Source organism: Corvus kubaryi, unplaced genomic scaffold (assembly GCF_017639235.1).
Source record: "Corvus kubaryi isolate FWS band 111438036 unplaced genomic scaffold, C.kubaryi_AGA036_p1.0 split1-37296, whole genome shotgun sequence".
NCBI classification, from domain to species: Eukaryota; Metazoa; Chordata; class Aves; order Passeriformes; family Corvidae; genus Corvus; species Corvus kubaryi.
In genome coordinates, this window is record NW_024582075.1 from 16,652,139 (window position 1) to 16,678,110 (window position 25,972).

The following is a 25,972-nucleotide window of genomic DNA, read 5'->3' on the forward strand; positions in this document are numbered from 1 at the left end:
GAACTTCCTAGTATCAAGTAATACATATCTTTTATTCTTGTGCATTAAAATAAATGTATCACATATTTAGAAATACTGTTTGGAATGTAATTAAATCATGACAAAAGCAGAACATAAAGCGTATTATTTGCATATAATTACACGATCAGATTTTATATTATGCTCAATTTAAACTCCAAAAGTATACTGAAATGTAACTACCCTAAACAATGTCAAATCCAGCAGTAACTGATGTTTTTCTTTAATGCAAATCTGAGCATAAGCATTCTTTAAGATTCGCTAAGATTTTTCTCTCCAAAATACTAAGAACTACTTAATTTATCAGTAGTAGCTATTTTTTTCCACAGTCACATCTGCCTAAACATTAGTTTTAAACAACAAATATAACCGCATATTTACAGACATTGATACATTTGATGCAGGAGAACAGCAAGACCATTGCTCGCATGAATGACATACCACTTCATCTTCAAATCCCCCAGCTAGTACGAGTGAGTAAGCTCCATCATTACTGCGTCCATGGATTCCACCAACATGGGGCCTGTGAACACCTGCTTCACTCACCTGCGAACAGAAAAAAGCCAGTTTCCAGCATTTTTTTCAAAGACCAAGTCACCTACAACCACTTTTAACAATCAATTTTCTGCTTAAAATATTCTACAGAGGTTTCTGTGTCAACAGTTAATGCAAGACTGCTATTACAGGTGGGAGCTCCACTGTTTATTCCATAAGAAAAGCTGAAAGTAAGAACACCGAGAAAATCAGCAGGATAATGTAGGACAGTGGTGACAGTGGAAGACGTAAAGACACACTTTCTTTCTTGGGAAAAATCTCCAAGTTTTTTTTCCATAAGCAATACCTAAGACTGTACTCACTGATATACTCCATTTGCACAGTCATTTAGAACAATTCAAAGCAGAAGGAGGTCTGCCAGTTTGGTAACATTTTACAATTTTTAATCAAGGAAGATCCCAGTGTAAACATCATTTTGTCAGGGACTTTTAAGGTAACACTCTAAATGTAACCAGTGGAGAGGAATATTATCACACTGCCCAAGGAAAAAGAAGAGGCCACTGCAGCACTATATGGATCATAGACTAGTTCTCCAACCAGGATAACTCTCTGGCAGTAAATGTTCAAGTCATCTGCAACCTGACCACCTGAAAGCTGCAGCTGTAGCATAATCTGGCAACATCATTAGTCTGCTGGATCATCTCTCCCACAAAAACTTACTTAATAATGATTTCAAACTACTGATTATTAAAAAAAAACCCCACAAACAACCTTTACAAATAAAAAGAGACTATATATTAAATTATGCATTTTCTCAGTATATTATGCAAAAAATACTATTAATAGAATGAAGGATTCCAGCACAAAACCAATTACACTACTTTCTACCTTCATCTTTTCTTTCAGACCTTGATTTTGGCTGTTTTTCTCATTCTGCTTCTCACACTCCTGAGCTCCTTTTCTCAGCCTACACTTCCAAACAACTTTCAAGGAAGTCTATATTCTTCTGCTGTAATCCTGACATTTCATAACACAATACATCGAAGATCCAGCTAGTAAAAAATGCAGTTTTAAACAACAGATTAGAGCTGTGCAGAGTATGAAAACTAGGCAAGGACACAATAATACTTCCTTGCACAATTTCTCAGGATCCAGCTGTCTGTGGCTGACTTCCTGTACTATTTAAAACTTTTGGATTCATAGTATTGAAGAGATAGAAGAGTTCAAGTAGTACCACTTGTCATATGAACTAGTACCACTTTCAGTCACTTTGGAGTGGACAGCTGATGTTTTTGTCACGATCACTTTACAAAATTTGACATCACAAATTTGTAAATTTGTCATTACAAATTGTCCCACTTTTTTTATACTGTACATCATTTTGTAGTCATCTACACCCCACAAAATTTTCAACGTTTTCCAGATGAATGAAAACAATTCCATTCCTTTAATCATCCTGATTGCTGTTCATAATAATGTATTTTATTCTCCTGACCTTTCATTTAATGATAATTTAGTATTTGATTTATTTTTCTGTTCACTATTGGGTATTAAAATGACATATTTTTCAGAATTAGCTATTAGAATATCTCTTTGCTAAATAACAAGAAGAAGAAGTAGCTGAAAGCCAATTACTAATAACATACTTGGAACTGTTCCCAGTCCCATGTTTACTATCCACAACAGCTTAGCACTTTCCCTTAACTTTATCAGCTATTTGCCAATTTTTCCAGACCATTTGTGAGTATGCTGAATAAAAAGGCCCCACTATTGTGCTCCTCTTTCCTGTTGTATCAAACATCCTTTAATTGATTCCTCCCTCCCTTCTTTTCATTTCCAGGTTTTATCAATTAAATCTAGGTTTCTGGTAGGTGATTCACCCCCAAGATGAGCTGTGGTAAATAATTCATGGCAAAGATGGTCTTCAGATGCTCTGAAACATTGCTCCAGAAGCAATATTTAGTCAATTTCCTTCTAGGGAAAAGAGAGTTTGTGTCATTAAAAAAACGATGCAAATCAGAAATAAAGAAGTCTTTAAATTCTCATACAGTCTCTAAATTCTCATAGATTTGCTAAGACAAACTATTTTCTCATGAAAAAGACTATGAGAAAAAAAAGGGTTTTTTTCTACATAGAAAGCATTTCAATTTTTTTTTTAATGACAAAATATTTAATTTGTACCCAAAATAAATGAATTATGCATAAATGGTAATTGTCTTTTGATATCTAGTCCATACATATATATATAAAAAAATTTCTTTGATCGATTTTTTTGACAAAAGCAGCACTCTAATTCTGTTTCTTTTTCCTACCAGTACTAGAAATACCTGAAAAGCATTACCTTTTGTCTTACCAATAGAATTCCTAGCAAAAAGGTAATTCCAATTACCATTGAAGCAGTGAAAATAAATATTGATTGTGATACTTTGAGTTTGCCTAAGTGATTTTAGAAAGTTCTCTTACTTACTAGACTTTACATAATCTGGCAGCCAACAAAAAGAAAGCAAATGATGATAAGTTCATGAAACAAATCAGAAGAGGCTTTTAATTTTTGGCTTGCCCCTCCTCAAGCGGTTTAAAAACCCCTGGTTTTATTCTTCCAAATATGACAGAAAACATTCAGTTACAATCACTTACACATGCAAGGGACAAAGAACTAACAGATTTAGAAAACAAGGAAGTATGTATTTTCATGACTAAAAAAACCAATAAAAAAATGAAAGATAACCCAAAAATCATTGCAATTGGATCAGGCTGGGGAAAAAGGGAGGAAGCTTGTCGCTTGCTGGACATTGTGAAACCACAAAAAAATCAGTACTGGCACAAAATGAAGCTGTTCCCTCCTCCCTGCTTTGTTTTTTCCTGCCCTGTTGAGTATTGGCACTGTGCTTACATAACCAAAATGTGAAAAGGACTGGGAAAATTAGCCCCCATTCTACTGTATACAGGATTGTTTGTCTTCCAGTTTTCTACCAATCTAGTTTACTACAGAGCCTAAGGAGTATTTGAAACAGAAAACGAGACAGTTCAAAAAACCACCAAAAGCTGAATACACAGTGAATTTCAGTAGCAGCACAGACTTACAGTGTAAGCTGTCTAAGCTGTTCATCAGCCTAAAAGCAGATTTGGACATACACTACATATGACCAAAAACACCTACAGAGCCCATTCACAGTGATACCACATAATGTTTTCAAAATCTGCAGTCTACACCCCCTGCATGGGATAATCAGTTCATGTGAAGAAAACTCTTGAGAAAATACTTAACTCTATTCACTAAGTATCCCACTTAAAATGTGAAATATGTTTATCATAATTCCAACAGACTTTCTATTAAGTTGTATGGTAAAATCAGTACAGTTCAGCCTTCGCTACTATTGGCATCACTTCCAATATTGGAATCATAATGTATTTGCTTTACTCAGTCCTGGTGAAAATGGCAATTGTCAGTTTAAATTTATTTAGTGCCTAACCCATTCATTATTATTCCTACTTTCTTCAACTACAGCTAATACTGGAACAACATACCTGAACTCTGAATTTCCAGGTTGTCCCAACAGGAACACCAGGTATAGGCCCATAATGATTTGAAGGAACAATAGTGCATTCCTTAGTGCGACCAACACAGGCCATGCCCTAAAAATACATCAGACAAAATGAATCAGTATTACAATATTGAAGACTATTTGCAAATTCAATGCAGAGATCATGAAATCTGTATATTATAGCAAACACATACTTTAAAATATGTTAACAATTGTTAAAAGGAATTAAGTCATATGTGGTTATGGGTTTTGGAGGGGAATTTGGGGTTGTCTTTCTTTTTGTTTTTACATCTGGTCACCTTAATAATCCTTCCACTGCTTTAACTGCCAGTAGACAGTGGGCAGGATTAAACATTGTCTTGTTGTCTGTACAACCCAGTACTGAATTTTGTGTAGTGCATATGTAAGCAGAATTATAGATGTAGCACATACATGAACAATCAGAGTAACAGCTATTTCTAAAACACACTCTACCTTTCCCCAGTCTCTCTGGCTTTCAGTACTGGCAGATGGCATCTTTGCTTTCTTTTTACTCTGTTTGAGCTTTTCTCCAGCCTTTACAACTTCATTAGAATCATTTTTGCAGGAAGGACAATACCTAAAAAAAGGTTTTAGTAAATCCTCAATTAACTTCATAATAATGGCAATACATTTTTTGTAGCCAAAAGAGTGTCCATTTGTTTATTTTGACTGAACGTTTCAAGCTAGCAAGCATACACCAGTCTTAAGCAGCTGAAGCCTACGGCTTAAAAAATGAACTCAACATGAACAAATACTGTCAACTTTTTTTAAAAAAGGGATTTTCAGTATCTTTAAAGATAGAGTGCTAGCGGCAAAACATATAACTATTTTTTCTCACATGATACATGAGCGGTCCCCATGTCTCCTGTATTCTCTCTTCATTTAGTCCTCCTTCACTTATATCATGTAAAGGAGAAAATAGCTGAGATTAGAGTATGCTGCTAACCACTACTTATGGTCTGTTTCTACGTCCTGCCCAGTCTTATTTTTTGCTGGTAGTGCAACAAATTTCACTGCAGAATGCTGAATATCAAGTAGAGCCAAGACATGACATAACGTGTATAGAAACACACAAACACACTCACTCCACAGTGAGGCCATTTGGAATATAATGTTGTGGCCTACTCCAACTAACACAAATCCATTCAGGTAGGAAAGTAGAGATACTAGTACACAGTGACTACAGTAGTGAGAGAAAAGGAGTACAGTGGTCCTTCTGCTGTTTCCAATAACATTCTAATCCCACTCCAGGAACATCAATACAAAGGCACGTCCATGTTTCTGGCTCCCATAGGCTAGGTTTGGACCATACACCATTAGAAGAGGAAGCCTGATCTACACTAACATTGATAATCTAGTTCAGATAATAACAACTGTTACTACTACTACTACTACTACTACTTGTAGTAGTAGTAGCAGTAGTACTTCGACTGTTTTGGATTTATTAAGTTTTGTATGTGGATATGAATAGAAGAATTAATGATTAATGTCCACAGGAATAGATTTCACTATCTCAGGAAAGGTGTTGAACCATTAAAACAATGAAGCCATGTAGATTAAAATAAATAATCATGTAAGATGCTGAAATTATCTGACACTATGACTTTGAAGAGTATTACAGCTGCTTACAGAAAAAGCGCATGCAACAACCAATTAAAAGAACAAATATGACATAATGCAAATTCACAAGGTGAATTAACTAGGTGAGTTCACACAGTGAATTCCCTGTCTCTCGATAGGATAAAAATATTACCTTAATATCTTTTAAACTGAATCTTGTATGGAATATTAAATACTGTTTCACATACAGAGTGACTTAATCTCCACAAGAAGAATTTACCCTTTCCCAAACTGAAGGCTTAAATCCTGAAGAGAGTTTGCCAGATTTTACATTCTAAAAACATGAAATGGAAGTATTTCCAATTCTAAAGCAAACTGTTCATATATCAAGAATCAGACAGCCATGATTCTTTGCTAGTATGCAAAAAGAATGGAGGGCACGAACTTCTTCTTTGGTAGGAGATGCTGCTTTGCCTAGTGCAAAAGCATTTCTACATAATGACAAGCATTGAGACAGCACAAGGCTGGTGACACTAAGCATCCTGAAACTGGTTCACGTAAGCCAGGTCCATAACTGTACCTCTACCATCCTGTGACTTCATCCACAGATGCACCTATGGACTTACATGTAGAGATCTTAAGACTCCTATTGTTAGTTACAAAGCAAACAAAAACAAGGTAAAAAGCTTGATAGCCATTTTCCAATGAATTTTAATTATATGAATTAAACTTCTGGAAATTCATAATTTGGAGAATGAATGAAGACTGGCTCTGGAGAGGAGGAGGTGTTTGTGGTCAAAAGGCTCACCATGACCCAGCAATGTGCACTCACAGCCCAGAAAGCCAACCCACCAATCCTGGGCTGCATCCAAAGCAGTGTGGGCAGCAGGTCAAGGGAGGTGATTCTCCCCCTCTACTCTGGTCTTGTGAGACCCCACCTGCAGTGCTGCATCCGGCTCTGGGGCACCCAACACAAGAAAGATGTGGACCTGTTGGAAAGAGTCCATAGGAGGGCCACTGAGTTGATCAGAGGGCTGGAGCACCTCTGCCTTGAAGACAGGCTGAGAGACTTGGGGCTGTTCAGTATGGAGAAAAGGCTTCAGGAAGACCTTATAGCACCTTCTAGCTAGTTTAGATTTTAGTAAGAAATTCTTTCATGTGAGGATAGCTGCCCCAGAAAACAGGCAGACCATCAGGTACCAACCAATAAACATTATGGAATCCAGTGAGGTGTAAGAGATTGAGTTATTCATTTACAGAGAACATTAAAACTTCCAAAAGACTTACACAGATTTTTACATAAAATATAATCACAAGGTTCAAAGAGATTCCATGTAATGTATTCATAGACATCTTAGATATTTAATGAAGTCTATATAATGGAAAACTTTCTTAGAATAAAGTTCTACTTATTACTCAGCTATGAAGTATTAGAATCTCAAGTAAGTCGTAGACAGGTGATAAATATGAACAGTATAAATTGTACACAGCTAATAAAGACATAAGAGTAAGTACATAAGACATGAAGAGTAGCAATGCAGTTGTCCTTCCATAGCATGAAAAATGAATGTAATAGAGGCAATGAAGAGCACAGGGGCATGAGCAGGGACAGAGGATGAAGGGGCAGAGAAGCATGAGCATAAGAGAATTGCTCAAGCAGTGAAGCTTTTAAAAAATGAAGAGGCTAAGGAACAACAACTGTCGATAAATACAGTCAGATCAGGTAATGTCACAGAAGATCATAATGATCATAATGAATAAAATGAACATACCAGTCTTGAAATTCCATAAGGTCATTACTACTATCCCTTGTGAATGATTTAAAAGAATTATCTTGACAGAAAACATAAGCCTTTTATTAACTAGATGGATGAAAACACCCCAGAATTTAAAAACATCTTCAGCATTTTCTTTCATGAGGTGCAAATATCAAAGAGGTACCATGTATAGAATGTCAGTATAGGTAAGTAAATATATATAAAAAAAATGTCAGTATAGGTAAGTAAATATATATAAAAATATATAAGCTTGTATATTTACCAGTCTTCATCTTCTGGTATCTTGCTTAAGGGAGGGTTCAGGCAGTATATATGATAAGCCATATTACATTCATCACACAGGAGTTGCATGTGAGCATCCTGTTTGCCACCACACAAGTAACACGAACAAAACCGGCACTCCTTATCTGGATCAGCCCTACAGTGCTTGCATTCAGGGCCACTTTTTCCTGTCAAAAACAAAGAAACATCAAATGCCATGTATCTCAGAAAAGTGCATTACTGTATCTAAAGGAATAATTATTTCTGAACATGAACACTGCTCTCCTGAAAATGCTTTTTTTCTTACAATGAGGTAATTAACTATCTAGGTCTAACAAGATTTCTTCTGCTGTATAAACAAGCCATAAAGAAAATTACTAAAGAAAATTAATCAGCAGCTTCTCTTTATTTTCTCCTGTCCCCAAGATGCACCTGCATATTCTCCCTACAGGTGGAGCTTTGCTGCCTTTTGAAGCTGTACAGCTTACCAGTTCCTTGTAAGTTAGCTTGGATAATATAAGCAATAAAAGTAAATATTTCTTTCAGGAGTTTATTCTTGAATAGAAATACAAGGTGGATCCTTGATGCATCCAGAGGAGTTCTGGAAACTTTAATGTTTTTCCTAACTATACCAAGAAGGAAATTTATGACTAAAAGTTTTGCAGAAATCCAACCCCCCTTCTGCTGAAGAAAAGCATGCCCTCCCAACTGAATGGACTTTACAGAGAAACTCATCAACACAGTTGTAAGTTATCAGTGTAAATTCTCTGTGGAGAGAAACTCCAGACAAAGTTTTATAAGAAAGGGGGACTGGAATGCCAAGCATTGTGCTGTATCTGCAGTCTTTCTGGAGGACCTTGAACAATACTTCCATCTTCAAAGGCAGAATGAGCTAGATTTTGAGTGGGAAGGGGAGGGAGTTTTTATTAACAAAGAAAAGTCAGGGGCTCTTGATGAATTAAAAACTGACAGGGGAACACCAGTGAAATGCCTAAAAAAACAAGAGTTTTTTTATCTAAAACGCTGACACAGTTGATAGCCCAGCTAAAATGTCTATACACTGGCATATGTAGCATGGGTAACAATCAGAAGAATTGGAAGTGACTGTGCAGATGGAAAGCTATGATCTAACCACAAACACTGAAACTTGGTGGGACAAATCATGTGACTGGAACACTCCAATTGATAGCTACAGACTGTTCAGAAGGGACAGGCAAGGAAGGAGGGGCAGGCAATTTGTCCTCTGTGGACTGATTGCACAAACCTGTCTTTGAAAAACAGCAATGAACAGGTCAAGAGCTTGTGATCGAAAATCAGAGGCCAAACCAACAAAGGAAACCTCACGGTTTGTGTTTATTACCAGCCACCCAACTGAGGGGAGCCTGCTGACAAAACCTTCTTACTTCACCTGCAGGAAGCATCACTCTGGCAGGTTCTGATCCAGCTGCAAGGACTTGTCAGGACAGTCACCCTGACATCTGCTGGAAAAGCAGCTCGGCAAGATGTAAGCAGTCCAGGAGACTCTTGGAGAGCATCAAGGATAATTTCTTAAGCCAGGCGACAGAGAAGTGTTACTGCATCTGTTGCTTACTGACACAGATTAACTAAAAGGTGAGGTCAGGACCAGTGGCAGCCTGGGCTGAAGCGATCATGCCCCAGTGGAATTCATGATCTCAAGCATTATGGGCCAAAGAAAGGTTAAAGTCAGTACCCTGAATTTTAGGAGCCTAAGCTTTAGTTGTTTAAGGAATTACTACATGGGACGCTCTGGAAAACTGCACTCAGGGAAAAAGGAGCAGAATAGAACTGTCAGATCTTTAAGGACATTTTTCTTAGAGCCCAAGAGCTCTCAAGTTCCACCAGTGAGCATTCAGGCAACGAAGGCAGGAGACCAGCATGGCTCAGCAAATACCCTGGCCAAAGTGAAACACAAGAAGGAAAAGCATAGGACATGGAATCAGGGACAGGTATCCTGGGAAGAAAAGAGAAGTGCTATCTGGTGTAGAGACAGGATTGGGAAAGCTAAGGTATAACTGGAGCTGAATTTGGCAAGGGATACAAAGAATAGTAACAATGGCTTCTACAGGCATGTTGGTCAGAAATAGAAGATTAAAGAAAATGTACACACACAACCCCATCCTCCCCTCTGTTCCCCAAAATGGGACAGAACTAATGACAATCAACATGGAGAAGGTTGAGGTATGCAGCAATTTAGTTTGCCTCATTGTTCATTAGTAATCACTCTTCCCACATCTCTGAAGTCCCTGAACCTCAAGAGAGGAACTGGGGAATTGAAGTGTAAGAGAAGATCAGGTTCAAGATCATCTGAGAACCTGAGCACAGACAAGACCATGGGACCCAACGAGATGCATCCCAGGGTCCTGAGAGAATTGGTGAATGTAGTTGTTAAGCCACTCTCCATCATATATAAAAAGTCACCGCAGTCACATCATGTCTGAAAATCCACAGCAGTCAGGGTAAGTTCTCAGTGACTGGAGAAAAAGGAGTATTTTTTTAAAAAGGCAAAAAGCAGGAACCCAGGAATTATTGACTAGTCAGTCTCATCTCAGTGCCCAGTAAGATCACAGAGCATAGACTCCTGGAAGACATGTCAAACCATGTGGAAGACAGAGGGCTGGTTAAAGACAAATAAAATGGCTTCACCAAGGGCAAATAGTGCCTGACTGGCACATTGGTCCTCCACCACGGACAGAATACATCAATTGTCAAAGGAGAACTACAGATGTCATTTACCTATCTGTAAGGCCTTTGATTTGGACCCTCACAATATTCTTAACATAAAGTCATAGAATTATAGAATACTGTGAGTGGGTAGGGATCCACAAGAATCAGTCACGTCCAACTCCTGGCCCTGCAGACGACATCCCAAGAATCCCACCATGTGTGCGAGAGCATTGTCCAAAAGCTCCTTGAATCCTTGCCAGGCTTGGTGCTGTAACCACTTTCCTGGGAAGCCTGTTCAAGCGTCCAGCCACCCCCTGGGTGAAGAACCTTCTCCTAATATCCAACCTAAATGGTCCCTGACACAGCTTCAGGCAATTTCCTCGTGTCCTGTCACTGGTCATCACAGAAAAGACATTGGTGTGTGCCCCTCCTCCTCCCCTCATGACGAAGTTGTAGACTGTGATGACTGCCCTCAGTCTCCTCTTCTCCAGGCTTAACAGACCAAGAGACCTCAGCTGTTCTTTATAAAGCTTCCCTTCAAGGCCCTTCACCATCTCTGTGGCCCTTGTTTGGGACACTCTTTAGCTTTATAGCTGTCTTACATTCTTGCTGCTAAACTGGAGATGGGTTTTATGAATGAAATGTTAAATGGATAAAGATTTAATTGGATGGCCACAGTTAAAGAATGAATGGTCCATATCCAATGGTTCAACGTAAAAATGTAAACCATTAAGGAGCGGTGTTCTTCAAGGGTCATACTGGGAACACTATTATTTTCTACCTACATCAATGACATACACAGTGGAATTGACTGCACTCTCAACAAGGCTGTAGATGACACCAGGCTGAGCAGTGCAGTTCATCACAGAATCATAGAATCAATAAAGTTTGAAAATACCTTTAAGATCATCAAGTCTGTCAACCTAGCACCACCATCATGTTCAGCATTAAATCATGTCCTCAAGTGCCATATCCACTCACCTTTACAACACTACCAGGGACTGTGATGCCACCACTTCACTGGGGAACTTGGCCTAATGCTTAATAACCCCTTCCATGAAGAAATTTTTCCTGATATCCAATCAATACTCTCAGGCACATGGTGTGACTCACTTCAGCACCTCAATGTCTTTCTTGGAGTGAGTGGCCCAGAACTGAATTCAAGGTGTGGCCTCACCAGTGCTGAGTGCAGGGGGACAATCCCTGCCCTGGTCCTGCTGGCCACACTGTTGCTGGTACAGGCCAGGATGCCATTGGCCTTCTTGGCCACCTGGGCACACCCTGGCTCATGTTCAGCTGCTGGCACCAGCACCCCCAGGTCCTTTTCCTGGGGGCAGCTTTGCAGCCCCTCTGCCCCAGCCTGTGGCACTGCCTGGGGTTGTTGTGACCCACGGGCAGGACCTGGCACTGGGCCTTGTTGAACCTCACACCACTGGCCCTGGCCCATCGATCCAGCCTGTCCAGATCCCTCTGCAGAGCCCTCCTACCCTCCAGCAGGTCAACACTACCACCCAACTTGGTGTTATCTGCAAACTGACTGATGGTGCACTCAATGCCCTCATCCAGGTCATCCATAAAGACATTAAACAGAACTGGCCCCAGTACTGAGCCCTGGGGAACACCACTGGTGACCGGCCACCAGCTGGATGTAACTCCATCCACCACCACACTCTGGGCCTGGCCATACAGACAGGTTTTTACCCTGTGAACAGTGTGTCTGTCTAAGCCATGAGCAGACAGTTCCTCCAGAAGAATGCTGTGGGAAACAGTGTCAAAGGCTTTACTAAAGTCCAGGCAGATGACATGCACAGCCTTTCCCTCAACCACTAGGCAGTCACCCTGTCATAGAAGATCAGGTTGGTCGAGCTGAACCTGCCTTTCACAAATCCCTGCTGGCTGGGCCTGATCCCCTGGTTGTCCTTCACATCATGTGTGATGATACTTGGGACGATCTGCTCCATGACCTTGCCCAGCACTGAGGTCAGGCTGACAGGCCTGTAGTTCCCCGAATACTCCTTCCAATCACTGTTAGGACAGGTCCAGAGGAGGGCCATGAAAATTATCAGATGGCTGGAACATCTCTCCTAAGAAGAAAGGCTGAGAGAGATGGCTTTCTTCAGCCTGGGGAAGAGAAGGCTTCAGGGAGACCTTTTGTGGGCTTTCAATACTTAAAGTGGGTTTATAAGAAAGATGGGGAAAGATTTTTTACCAAGACAGTAATGACAGGGAGCAACAACAATGACAACAAGGAACAGTTTTAAATTGAAAGAGACATGATTTAGACTGGATACAAGGAAGAAATTTTTTTACTGTGAGGGTGATGAGACACTGGCACAGGTTACCCTGAGAAGGTGTGAATGCCCCATCCCTGGAACCTTTCAGAGTAAGATTGAATAGGGCTTTGAGCAACCTGATTTAATGAAAGATATCCCTGCCCACAGCAAGGGGCTTGGACTAGAAGATCTTTAAAGGTCCCTTCCAACTAAACCATTCTATGATAAGAAGTGCTATATCAGAATGTTTGAATCATTGTTTTCAAGAGAAAAAACTTTGAAGAATATAAAAGAATCACTGAAGAGGGAAGATTACCAGCTGCAGATAGAAGGTTTAGTGAGATGTACTGACTGGAAAACATGAGAAATAAACACGTAAAGCTACCAGCAGTGACTATTTGCAAAGTCTTAAAGGCAAAGGTACACTTAAATATATACTTCTAAAAATGTGCCAAAATCTATGAGAATATTGCTTCTAGTAAAGTGTAGCCTAGCAGACTTATCACGCTATCCAAATGGAGGCAATCTTCTATCAGTTTGAGACTTCTCTCCCAAAGCTCATTTGAAGAGAAAGGAAAAATTTTACAAGTGTTGATGAACAAATCTGAGGGTTTTTCAGCACAGCTAGGTTAAACTCACAACCTGTGCAAGGTGTCAACACCAATTCAAGTCAGACTATGAAATCCCAGGTAACTGTTAACTCCTTTGAAAAATTTTAGAAGTGATGACTGAGCACTCCCTAAGGAAACCGAAGAGTCTATCTCATCCAATAAATAATAGACAAAATGAAACTGCCTATTTTTCTGTATCTCTTAGCACCACAAATTGTTTAGGTCTATGTAATTAACTGGTTTCAGTTATGAAACCAGTTTCTTAGGTAAAAGGTTAGTAATTTTTTTTTCTTTTAACAGAAAAAGAGAAAAAAAGGTCTACATATTGTAGATCAGTTAAACAATATGTGAAGTTCTCAACTTTCTTCAATATACAAACTACAAGCTGTCATTTTTGTGACATGACTATCATTTTTCACATTTATGTTTTAACCATGTTGTAAGTCAAATGCACTAACTATAGCTGCACTGTTGGTCTCATGAAAACAGGTCTGTTCACCTCAGCCAACAATGCAGAGTTTAGTTGCATATACAATTTCATATTATCTTTTTTTTTGCAGGAAGAGTTATCACAGCACAAGTTTGCATTCTGATGGAAGTAATACATGTTGATACCTAGGTCTTATTTCCATGTTGTATATAAATATTTTTAAGATATTTACAAATATGTTGCTTCTTAGATTTTGTTAATTCTAGTATACTTTTCTAATAGGCTTAGCCTTACTCCTTTCCTCAGCTGTAGAATTTTATTTCCATTAATTAACTAGAAAATGACTACTTTATTTTTAATTGCAACTGCTAAATGTATAATGACATCACTTCACACATACAAAATCTGATTATTATGTGACCATGCTCAAGAAATAGGAGTTTTTCTGCAGTGACAGTCTACACTGTCTATTTGATGAAGATTATTTCCACAGCAGGCATTCTATCTTTTGACAAGGGCATGGAGAGTAGCTTAATATGGACAAAACTACAGTCAGTGCATTTTCTGATTGTGCTTACAACAATCTCATAGAATATTTAAGGTCAAACAATGGTTTTAATTTCATCTGCTGTTTTTGCAATAAAATTCTGCATATTTCCAGAGTATATAAGCTAAGGGAACTGTGTGTTTATAGATACGTGTATATATATTTAACCTCTTTTTAATACACAGTACAAATGGGGTTGCAAGTACAGTCCAGAAGGAAAGGCTACACTGGTGCTTATGGCATACAACTCAAGTGATGTACACTGTGCATGCTTGAATGAAGGCAAAACAGATGACCTGGCTGAAAAAACAGAATAATATGAACAGGGTTGTGTGGTGACTGCTGGCTTCAGGAAAAAGAGCAGTTCAAGAAATAAGGCTGAATTCCGAGATCAATTTATTTTTCATGATCACACTTTTAAAGGTTATATTTATGAATTATACTTATTTATGAAGGTTATAAACAATATGTTAAAACTAATAAGATTGGGACCAGGAACAAAATGGAATAAAACATACACAGAGGTGCAAATCTCTACACAGATGTCAATATTTGGGTAGTTTAAGCAAAGAGGTTACAAATAAAGAAACAACTATCAACATTGCAGGGAAGGAGCTATGATAGACAATGAAGATCTTGACTCTGAAACAATTAGTGTGGCAATGAGTGTACAAAGTATAGATTCACGAGGCCACCCCTCAAATCCTGTGTTCAGCTTTGGATCCCTCACTTCAAGAAGGACACTGAGGTGCTGGAGTATGTCCAGCATAGGCCAGTGAAGCTCATGAAGGGTCTGGAGTACAAGTCCTATGAGGAGCAGCTCAGGGAGCTGCGTTGTTTAGCCCGGAGAAAAGAAGGCTCAGGTGACCTGAGACCTTATTGCTCCCTACAACTGTGTGAAAGGAGGTTGTAGGCAGGAGAAGGTCAGTCAAAAGGACAAGAGGAAACAGCCTGAAGTTGGGCTAGGGGAGGTTTAGATTGGTTATTAAGAAAAATGCTTCACAGAAAGAATGGTCAAGCACTGAAAGAGGTTGCCCAGAGAAGTGATGGAATTACCACCCCTGGAAGTGTTCAAAAAACATGTAGATGTGGCACTTGGGGACATGGTTTAGTGGTGGACTTGGCAGTGCTGGGTTAACAGTTGGACTTGATGGTCTTAAGGGCCTTTTGCAATCTAAATGATTCTATGACAAGTAAATACTCGTGTCAGATCAAATAGCACCGTTGTAGACAATTTTGTACAGTCAGCAATACGGTAATCACTCATTTCCTTGACACACACAATTTGAAAAATTAATTCACTACACAGCAGCTGCAGGGAAGAACTAAATGAATTGCAATAATTTTTTATGCCATTTAAAACACTGCATACTTGTAAAAGAAACAGTATGTAACTGCAAACCAGTATTTGTAGATTTTAAATTTTTTCACCCTGCAATCTTTTTAAATCAAAACATGCTTTAAGATATGCAAACATCTTTTAATATGACCGAGAAAACATAAAACAGAATGAATAGTTTTCTTTTTTCATTTTTTAGTAATCTGAGGAAAGTAATTCTCAAATAATAAAAACGAATAATGACTTGAGAAATTGACATTTTTACTTTTAAGAATACCGCAGGGAATGGTATTTGCTCCTTTGAAGAATAGTGATTTTTTTTTTTTTTAGACAACAAATAAACATTACTCAGACTCCTTGTGCACTGAAAGCTACCTCCAAAGGTTCTGAAAAATTGCATGGAGTCAGGAATGTAATATATAATTATATCTAAAACCTACTTGCAGACCTGCAGTTCAGTCTTCAGTGCTGCTATCACAAATATTTAGCACTCATGACTTTAATATTTCCAACTTCGGGTAAAATGTCACACTACTTTTTACATAAACTGCCACTAACTCCTTACCATGTTTGTGGGGAGGTTAAGGAGGTCTGGCATAGTCATTTTTTTAGAAGGTCATGCAGGGTAAACTAATCCAAATATTAATTATCCCTTTTTTTTCATGGTACAACCAGCTTTAGAGCAAAGTTCCTTATCTTTTTTTTGTTTCCTGACATAATGACAGAGTTAAATTGCATTACTACAGACTAATTCTATCTTTGGCATTTATTAATTTATTAAAAGTTTAAATTACATGTCAGTTGCAATAGAAGTTTTGGTGACCTGAACACTTCTCTAGGAACTTAAATAAGACTGCAAATTCATTCTGCACTGTTTATTTAGAGCATTATCAGCTGTTTCCCTTTTTCACCACTTATGACTGATAGCACAAAGCTGTTACTAGTTTCTGAATATGTCAAGTAATACAGCCATCTTATAGTAACTATACTTTTAGAACAGAAGACTAAAAATGATTCAATGTTATTACTTTCCTGAACAGAAAACAATTACTACTACCTCTGCATGCTGATATTTTCTAAATAAACATCACTTAATTTGTACTTATATTCAAATAATTTAAAAAGCGCATACTTTTGAAATCTCCATCCCCAAATGTCAATGGATAGGCTCCTGGCTTTTCAATCTTGTACATTTCCTCTATAAAAAGGATTTTACAATCATTTATTGTGTCTTCTGGACCTCTGAAAAACAAAAAGAATAAAAAGTACATTCAACTTAGCTCCTCAGACCTAGATTCTATACTTTCTGAATCCTAAGATAAGTAACCTTTTTTTTTTTTATCACTGATAGGATACTTTATTTCAATTAATACACAAAAATCAGTCCAGTGCTGTAACTCTTAAGAAAAAAAAAAAACATATTTAGGGCTTGCTTAAAGAAAAGACTACTCCATCATCCTCAGACTGTCCGGCAGTTCAGCATATCTTTGACAGTTATCCACTATGGCTTAATTCCACTTCTAAAACCTGAAAATGTTTTTACTGGTCGAACACAGCAGACTACACAAAACCATATCCTGTGGAATACAGCATCTCAAACATTATAGAAGTGTAGTATCACAAACAAACCAGAAATGTAACCTATAAGGCAGATTAATACTTGTAACCCATAGAGCAAGAAAAGCACAGAAAGTGTCAAAAGCCCTTCTATAACTTTTAACTGTTTCTCAACTCTGGAAAGCCACATACAAGACTGTACTGAATTACATACTGTAGGTAGTCTTGCTAATGTCAGGTTTCACTGCAAAATCTCAGTGATTAGTAGTAAAAAATACTCCAAGACTCCACAACAATAATGCCAAAAGACTTCTAGAAAACAATCTAGAAAACAAAATTATATGTAAAGGTTTTAACCTATTCTTATTAAAATATATTTGTATCTACACAGATTCTAATTCAACGCAAACATATCTAGGAAGAAATGGCCACAATGACACCAACAGTTGTGAAGCACTCCCTTTTCCTTCCTCCTTAGGATGCTATTATGCTCTCTTCAACTGCCTGTTCTCTTACCACTTTCAATTTACTACCTGATCTAAAAGTAAGCAGGAATTTTCAGTATAATACTGATGGATATCTGTAAGAACCAATCACAGAGGTGACTAGAACACCTTCGAAGAAAGCCAGCCAGGTGGCAGATCCCTATAAAAAAGTCTAGCAAAATGCAATTAGACTATAGACAGATAGGGAAACAAGATACTAGATTCATATTCAATAAGGATAACTGCAACAACAGAACATCTCCAGAAACATCAGGCTTTGGTCTGGAATCTGTGGTTCCCTGCTCTACCTCTTTGCCTGCCCCCACCACTTCCTTTGTGCTGACTACCAGTTCTTGGACAATGATACATGATGACCTAACTAAGGCAGAAAAAAACTAATCCAGGGAAAAACCACAGGTAACAAACCACTTCTTCATGACCCTGAGCACTGCAGTATTTAGGTCTCCATGGAACTGGGATTGAGAGGATTCTGTCAGTGTCTTGACTGACTCTAACTGCCTTCTAAGTGTACCAACAGCTATTTACTTAAGCACCTGTATTTATTTTGACCCTTTTCCTTCCCAGCAGTTTTTGGAGGAAAAACTTTCCCCATTACTGGTCACATGTATAAACAGCAAATGCTGGCAAATTTCAAATATTTAGGCTATTTGAACAGAATACACAAATGCTGCATCAATGAAAGTACACCCATCAGATGAAGAACTGTTTGCTTTCCTGAGGAGAAAAATCATGTATTTAGAATAAATTTAATTTGCACCCTATGCGGATAGTACTTTAAAGCAGTTCTGGTCATTGTGAGTAACACCTCTCAGATTTAGCATGCAAAGACACTTTGAATTACCCACAATATTCAGCAATTCACAATCAAAAAGGCACAGTACATTCAAATATAGAAGGGACAAGATGTAAACATATCTTCAGCAGGAAAACTGAATCAACAAATACAGACCAAACTCCTCAAAGCACCAATATTTCTCAGGTTATTTTCCGTACTTTGGAGAGTCTTTATTAACTGTCCTTTATTTCTTGTTATTCCTAGATTATTTGAAGTTAAAAACAAAACAAAACACACCTTTTGACATTCTTTAATGCCATCAATCTATATTAGAACCTTCCTTACTTATAACATTGCTTGATTGCCTATCCAAAGTTATTCCTCTAGGACTAACTTCTAACAGAACTCAAAGTGATGAATCTAATCTAAAACAAAAATACAGAATTATGACCTCTTTCACATAGTTGATGTGAAATTTTATACTTAATGTAGCAGCTACAAATGACTGATATTCTCAAATTGCAGCAAATTTCAGACAAATCTAAGCATATTTTTCACTGATTTTTGCATCCTGCAAATCTTAAATGCGTGCGTAGTCTGTAACTACTATCCCTATTATGAGCATCTAGGAAAAATTCACACTTTCTCTCCTCTCTCTACAGCGTGTTATGGTTTACAGCTACTTAACTTTAACTTACCTTCCCCCCCCCCCCCCCCCCCCCGCACTTTCCCCAGAAAACTAAAAAGCAGCTGTTAAAAAAATAGTTTTTCATTATCTGTATTCTCTGCATACAGTCTATGGGTCAAGAAGGAAAGTGGCAAAACACCATACAGCCGTACTCAGAAATCTAGACACCTGTGATACTGCTATTCATATCTTTGGGGAAAAAAGCCAGACTTGAGTTCAGTAGAGTATTAATTAGAAGTAAATTCCACTGGTGCCAATTTGAACTATAAAATTACTTTTAACTACAATGATTAATACATTGCTTCCTTAAAAGATACCATGAAAAGATTTGTTAGCTGGTTTGATGATGTAAGTGTTCCAAACGGTAACAGCAAAGTTTTTGTGAAGTATGCAGAAGCACAGACTTTTATCATCAACTTTATTACAAAGTATCATCTCAAAAAACATTATTTCCACCTCGAAGTGTTGAAGCACAATATACTTCTTAAATTTAGCTAGTTAAATAAAACAATTCCTCTAACTAATACTGCAAAATACATAACTCTTGAAATAATAAAAAAATTAATACAGCTGCATGGCATGTTTTTCTCTCACAGCACTGCAATCCTACTGACTAGCAATACTATTCCTTAAATCTAGGCAGTACTTATTAAACAGATGGAATTCATAATTTCTCTATTACATACACTAGATCACGGTAGACATTCCTTCTCTTTTTGCCCTGTATTTTTCCTCTGAGATAAGGAAAAGCAACTTTCAGACTATGTTTTCCCAAAGTCTACTCAGTATTTGAACCAGAAAAAACATTTTATTTTCTGCTATGAGTTACATAAGAAGAAAGAAAATACTACCAAATAACATTACAAAGCTGGTATGTTCCAACAAATGTCACAGCTGCCTATCTGGAACTACAGAGGAAGATAACTAACATTGTGAAAATGATGGCTAATAATAAATGGTTAAGCCTTACCCAAGCTAAAAAAATCTGCTCAACTAATTGCTCATAAAAGACTAATTCTTCTGCCACAGTACACATTCAGTGATGTAATAATGATCACGTGATTTTAAAATTATGGTTATCTAATAAAATGGTGGCTATATTATGCTGTCAAACATATAACCTTTCTTCATTTCTTCACCCTACCATACCAAAAATGAGATTATGCAATACGCATAGTAAATGGGGTATTTGTATTTCAAGTAAGAACTTTAAATCTTTAATTAAGTCCAAAAACAAGGCCAGATTCTTCAACACAGCAGAATTCCTCATGCAAGCCTTCCTTTGAGATAGGTTAGACTAAGCCAGAGAGAAACCTTCAACTGAACCTTCTTATAGCTACACCTTCCCTACATACATTTCCTTTTCTTTTTTTTTTTTTTAACCTTCTGGTGGCAAAACACTTTAGACATTCAGAATCACAGTTAACTAGACGTGTGACAGGTGGGCATTATCCAGGATATTTCAAAGGTCAGTTTCAAAACTGCTGGACAGTTACCACTCTTAGAGAACTTTATCAGTTCTTACAGTCTGATAGATTCAGTGACAATTGTCAGATCTCTGTCTGGAAATTTCTGGGTTTATCACTTTACCACACTGAAATTAAAAGTACAGTATTTTAACACACACTAAAGTTAAAATATAATGCTGAAAAAAAACGGGGGGAAGACTACTAGAAAAATATGAAAATGTTTATATTCACACAAAGAGTAATAATGAAAAGTGTCTAATGACAATTTATCTTTAGGCCCCCTAAGAGCAAAATCTTACTCACACTGTCATGTTTACCAAAAACAACTAATTCACAGTCAATCTCTATGGCTAATGTCAAAATGTACTGTCCAGATCTGCATAGAAACAACCACAATCAGAATATAACATTGGCTATGCTCTCCAAATATACAAATTCACTCAACAAACAATACACAAATCAAAACAAAACCAGATTTACTACCACTTTCAGTATCTATCTTTTCATACACAACACTTTGTTTACATGCCTTACATTAATCAGCCTTTATTCTGCTTTTGTAAAGTTTTCAGCCAGCAACTCTTTCTGTTCTCCATCAACAAACTACAGTTAAACTTCTTAAAAAACACATAATCTTTTAATATTACCATTCAAAATGCTTGACAGAACTTTCAATATCATCTCCTTAGAAGTGGTTGACTGGAGATTTGATTTAAAAGAGGCTTGTTTCAAAGGTGACTTACAAAATCTTCCCACATTAAGACAGCATATTACACTGAAAATCTGACCAGATTCTGCTAGATTGTACTGAATTACATAGAGGTTCTTCTATTTTTTATTGCACTCAAGCAAAAAAGCAGAGAGTATGTACAAGACTTTTTTTCAGAATATTCCACACACATTTGTTTTATCATTAAAATAAAAATGCACATTTACAAAATGGGACAGTATTAGCTCTGCTTTTAATTCAACTTTTCATTTATTACACAGTACTGTAAAGATAAAGACACATGACAACTTCCAAACTATGCAAAGATTTTATTACTCTCTTTCCATAACACTAGTATTTAAACAACAGCAAAAAAAATTAAATTAACATTTTCTAGGCTATGTTGAAGATCTTTAATGCCTTAGAAACAAAACACACACACTCCCCATCTTTTTTTAATGTCAGCAGTAGGTGTGACGCTTGATGCATTTACAAAGCAATGTATTACAGTTCATTATGTCAGATTCTGAAAGCAGAGACTGGGACGCAGAGACTCTCCTCTTCTCCTTAGCTTGGGAGCTGTAAGCAGGTGAACACTGGAGTACCTGGGGAAAGAACTGGCTTGAGAGAACAGCCAGCAACACTGTCAGAGACTCACGACTCTGCACACATCCCAGTCCCAAGCCACGGAACACACCGAGGTGCGGAGCCTCCGGCGGGCCCTGCTCCCGCCCCAAACCTGGCCCTGTCCATGGTGCTGCAGGAACATCCCTGTCCCGTCGGGGAGGGAACACCACTGCCACCACCCCAGCTGCTCCCTTCCTGTACTGAGGACTGCGTCTGTGGCTGGCACTACCACAAATGCTCAATGGGCATCTATAGCTTCCAAATCCAAGTTCAAACACACATGTTAACACCCGAATGACCATAAAGAACCAGGTAAAAAAGCAGATTGATGACCCATAAAGGTGATACACCAGAAGTTTCATATATGAAAAACAAAGAATATGAAAATATATCAATATAAATTTTCATAAAATTCATAAAGAACATATGAAAATAAGAGCTGTGCTTGGGCATGGTCTAAGCTCAGTCCACTTCTCTATGTGTTTGCAGACTGAACTGCAGTGCACAGAAACAATGCTAAGACTCTGTTCAAGACATCATTCCAAGGGTCTGGGCTAGTCAACAAATTCCTTCATGCTAGGAAGAAGCAAAGATACAAATAGGTGATTCTTACTAGAAGAGGCTAAACACTTCTATCCAGATTTTAAATTATATTGCAATTCAGTGAGTAGATGCACTACACACTCATCATGAGCTTATACAGAGTTACAAGAGACCAGTCTGTGAACCCTGCCAGACTGAGTGAGAACCTCAACTCAAAAACAAAGACATGAGAAGAAGCACCTCCCTTCATAACAAACCCACAGAGGGATATTGTCAGGATGAAAAGACCTTCCAAAAAAAACAAAGAACAGAAAAGAAGGAGTCCTAAAAACACAGAAACATATTAAGCACTCTGGAAAAAACAAACAAACAAACAAGCAAAATACAAAATGAAAAACAAAACCAAAAAAACAAACCAACCAACTAAAAAAACACAAACTCCAAAACCAAAAATGTCCCAAATACCCCCAAAACCTAAGTGAATAAAACAACAGCAACAACAAACCCCCAAAATGTAAGGTGCTTTAAAACCAACCAACCAACCAAAATCAAACAAAACCAACCAACTAATCAACCAAGAAAAAGCAAATAAAAAAAGACCGGGGAAGCCTTCTGAAGGTATCCACCATAAAATCATAAAAGAGAATACAATGGCACAGAATCACAAAGACATTTCCAAAGAATGGTCACATCAAAGCAAAAGCAAGGAAGGAGAACTCCTTGCGAAGAAGACCAAACCCACGCTTCTAGCCTAGAAAGTTAGTAGTGAATTTATTATCATGGCTTGAATGTATATAACAGCATTACTGTAATGAAAAAACTTGGCATCTAGGGATTCTCCTGCTCAGAACATGATGAATCTAATTCACCAAGAATTCCTGAAAGTCAGAAAATCCTAGGAAAAGAAGCCCTAACTAATTTGGCATTTAGAGGGCAGCTGTTTATTTTGGAATGTCTTCATCCCTTATATTGCCCAGTTCTCTTCAGAAAAATTTCAGCAAATGCTTCCACCATGATTTCCCATTTCATTAGTGCATGATATTAAATCCTCCATTTAAGTGCCCAATGGCTATTACTTAATGGTAATACAGCCTCTCCTAGTCTTACAAGTTCGTGTGGAATCTCTGATAATCCTTTAACTGTTCATTTTTATATTGATAAATCCAAACGTCCATAGACTTGTGGGTCTAACTGTTGGAGAGATTCCCCAACAAACAAGCGAGACAAGCACATTTTGGTGGTTCCCTGAAACACCTATACACCAATGCATGGGCAATGAACAAAGGGGATTACAGAGGTCTGTGTAATTAATGCAGGTCCACAACAACACTGGGATTATGGACACATGGTGGGATAACTCACATGACTGGAGTGCTGCAACTAATGGGTAAGGGCTCTTCAGGAAGAAGATGCTAGGAAGGCTAAGAGGAGTCGTCCCTTATATGAGGGCAGATTAGGAACTAGTCAGGAGCTTATAGGTCAAGGTTAGCAGACAGAACAACACTGGTGATGCTGTAATAGGTGAATGCTTTAGAGAGTAAGTATATATGAGGACTCCTTCAGGCAACAGGAAAAAAGTTTCATGTTTACAGGCCCTGTTCTCACAGGGAACTTGAAGCATCATGGCATCTGCTGGAAGGTCAACAAAGCAGAACACAAACAATCCAGGGAATTTCTGGAGTGCAGTGGTAACAATGTCCTGAGAAGTAAATTGCTAGACCTGACACATACAAACTGTGAAGAACTGGTCATGGAACATTGAAGTTTCACTGCCACAGTGATGAGATGATGGAGTTCAGCATCCTTAGAGGAAGGATATAGTACAAGACAACCCTGGATTTCACGACAGGAGAATGTAATCTCTTCAGCGACCTACTTGGAAAAATCCTACAAAGCCTAAAGATACCCTTTAGAGAAGGGCCCAGTAAAGCTAGTTGATACTAAAGCATCATCACAAGCTAAAAAATGGTCTATCACCATGTGCAGGACATCAAAGGCAACAGGAAGCCTGCAGAAATTAATAGGGAGCTTAGATATAAAAAGGAAATGATCTGGAGCAGGAAGAGGTATGTCTTACTGTGTAGGCATAGGGTTGGGAAAGCCGAGGTCTACCTTGATTTGAACCTGTGCAGTAAAATTCTATGATTATAAAAACAGGAAAGGAAAACTAGAGAAAATGTAGGGCCACTCCTAAATATAGCAGAGCCCCTGATGACAATAAACACAGAAAAACCAAGGAACCCAGCACTTTCTTTGCCTCAAGTATTTAATGCAATACCAGTATTTAGGAACCCAAGGTCCTCAGGAGCAGAAGGAATGGCCAAAGCAAGGAAAACTTAGCCTCAGTGGAAGACTAGGTTATGGAGCATTTACACAGGACATACAGAAGTCTACTGGCCCTAAGAGGTCATGCTCGTGAGCACTGAGGGAGCTGCCTGATGTTTGGATGAGTGTACTCTTAGTCCTGTAATTGAAAGGTGATTACACCTTCCTGTTAAATAGAAGAGTGTAAATATCAGTGCTATCTTCAAGAACGAAGACTGATGACAGACTGATCAGCCTCAACTCAGTCCCTGGGAAAGTGAGTATTACTTGCCTCTGCCACCATCTAGAGTTAGACAGAAAGGAATTTCATCATGTTCAACAAAGAAAAATTCAAGTCCTGCACAAAGGGAGCACCAGTACCTGCGGAGTGTCTCCACCTGACTGGAGAGCAGCTTGGTAGAGAGAGATCTTGAGGAACATAAAAAACCAAGCTGACCATAAACCAGTTACGTGCCCTTGCAAGCAAAGACGGTCCACAGCTTCTTGGACTACATTAAGAGCAGCACTGCCAGCAGGCAAAGGCAAGGCAAATGCGCTCACAACTCAGCATTACAAAGGCCAGGTGTAGGCTCCCCAGACAACACAGACGTGGGTTTACAGGAGTGGTTCTAGAAAAGGGATACAAAAATGATTAAGAGACTGGAACATCCTTGATACATGAGTGTTTAGTCTGAAGAACAGAATGGCTGTGTGAGGATGGCTCTTATCTATGCGTATAAACAGGGAGCCAGACTCCTCTTAACTAGTCTACTGCCAGGATAAGACGTAAGAGATACCAACACACGAAAAATGTAAGAGTGTGCAAGAGTGTGGCAAGAGTGAATTTTCTTTTTACAGTGGATTGCTCAGAAAGCTTGTTGAATAACCATCCATAGCATTATTAAAACCCCAACTACACTTAATCCTAGGCAATCTGCTCTGGCTGATCCTGCTTGAACAATCTCAGGAGCTCCTTTCCATCCTCAAAGTTTCTCTTAAATGTATACCTAGGTTTCGACACCACTCCTTTTTTCTTTTAGTAATGCTTTGGCTAATATTGTACTTACCACTGTTTCCCACCCACCCATCATCTGCCTTTTTGCACTTAGATTTGTTTTCTTCTGTTCTTCCTCTTCTGTTTGGACTTACTTTCCTCAGTGGGAAGAAATTAAACTTCAAAACACTTCTAAATACCACCCCCCCTAAAAAGCAAGTCAAAAGACTCTGTGGT

General features: G+C 38.2%; 1 protein-coding gene across 5 annotated transcripts in view; it reads right to left on the bottom strand.

Annotated features, from left to right (window-relative positions):
- Positions 1-25,972, bottom strand: part of UHRF2 (ubiquitin like with PHD and ring finger domains 2) — an 80,502-nt gene that overhangs the window by 15,863 nt on the left and 38,667 nt on the right. For all 5 annotated transcript variants that reach the window (XM_042013024.1, XM_042013019.1, XM_042013021.1 and 2 more), the window contains 5 exons: positions 16,696-16,805; positions 7,680-7,866; positions 4,533-4,656; positions 4,042-4,149; positions 460-564 (listed from right to left, as the gene is read on the bottom strand). In XM_042013024.1, coding sequence (XP_041868958.1) covers positions 460-564; positions 4,042-4,149; positions 4,533-4,656; positions 7,680-7,866; positions 16,696-16,805 — 634 coding nt within the window. The remainder of the gene's footprint in view (positions 1-459; positions 565-4,041; positions 4,150-4,532; positions 4,657-7,679; positions 7,867-16,695; positions 16,806-25,972) is intronic.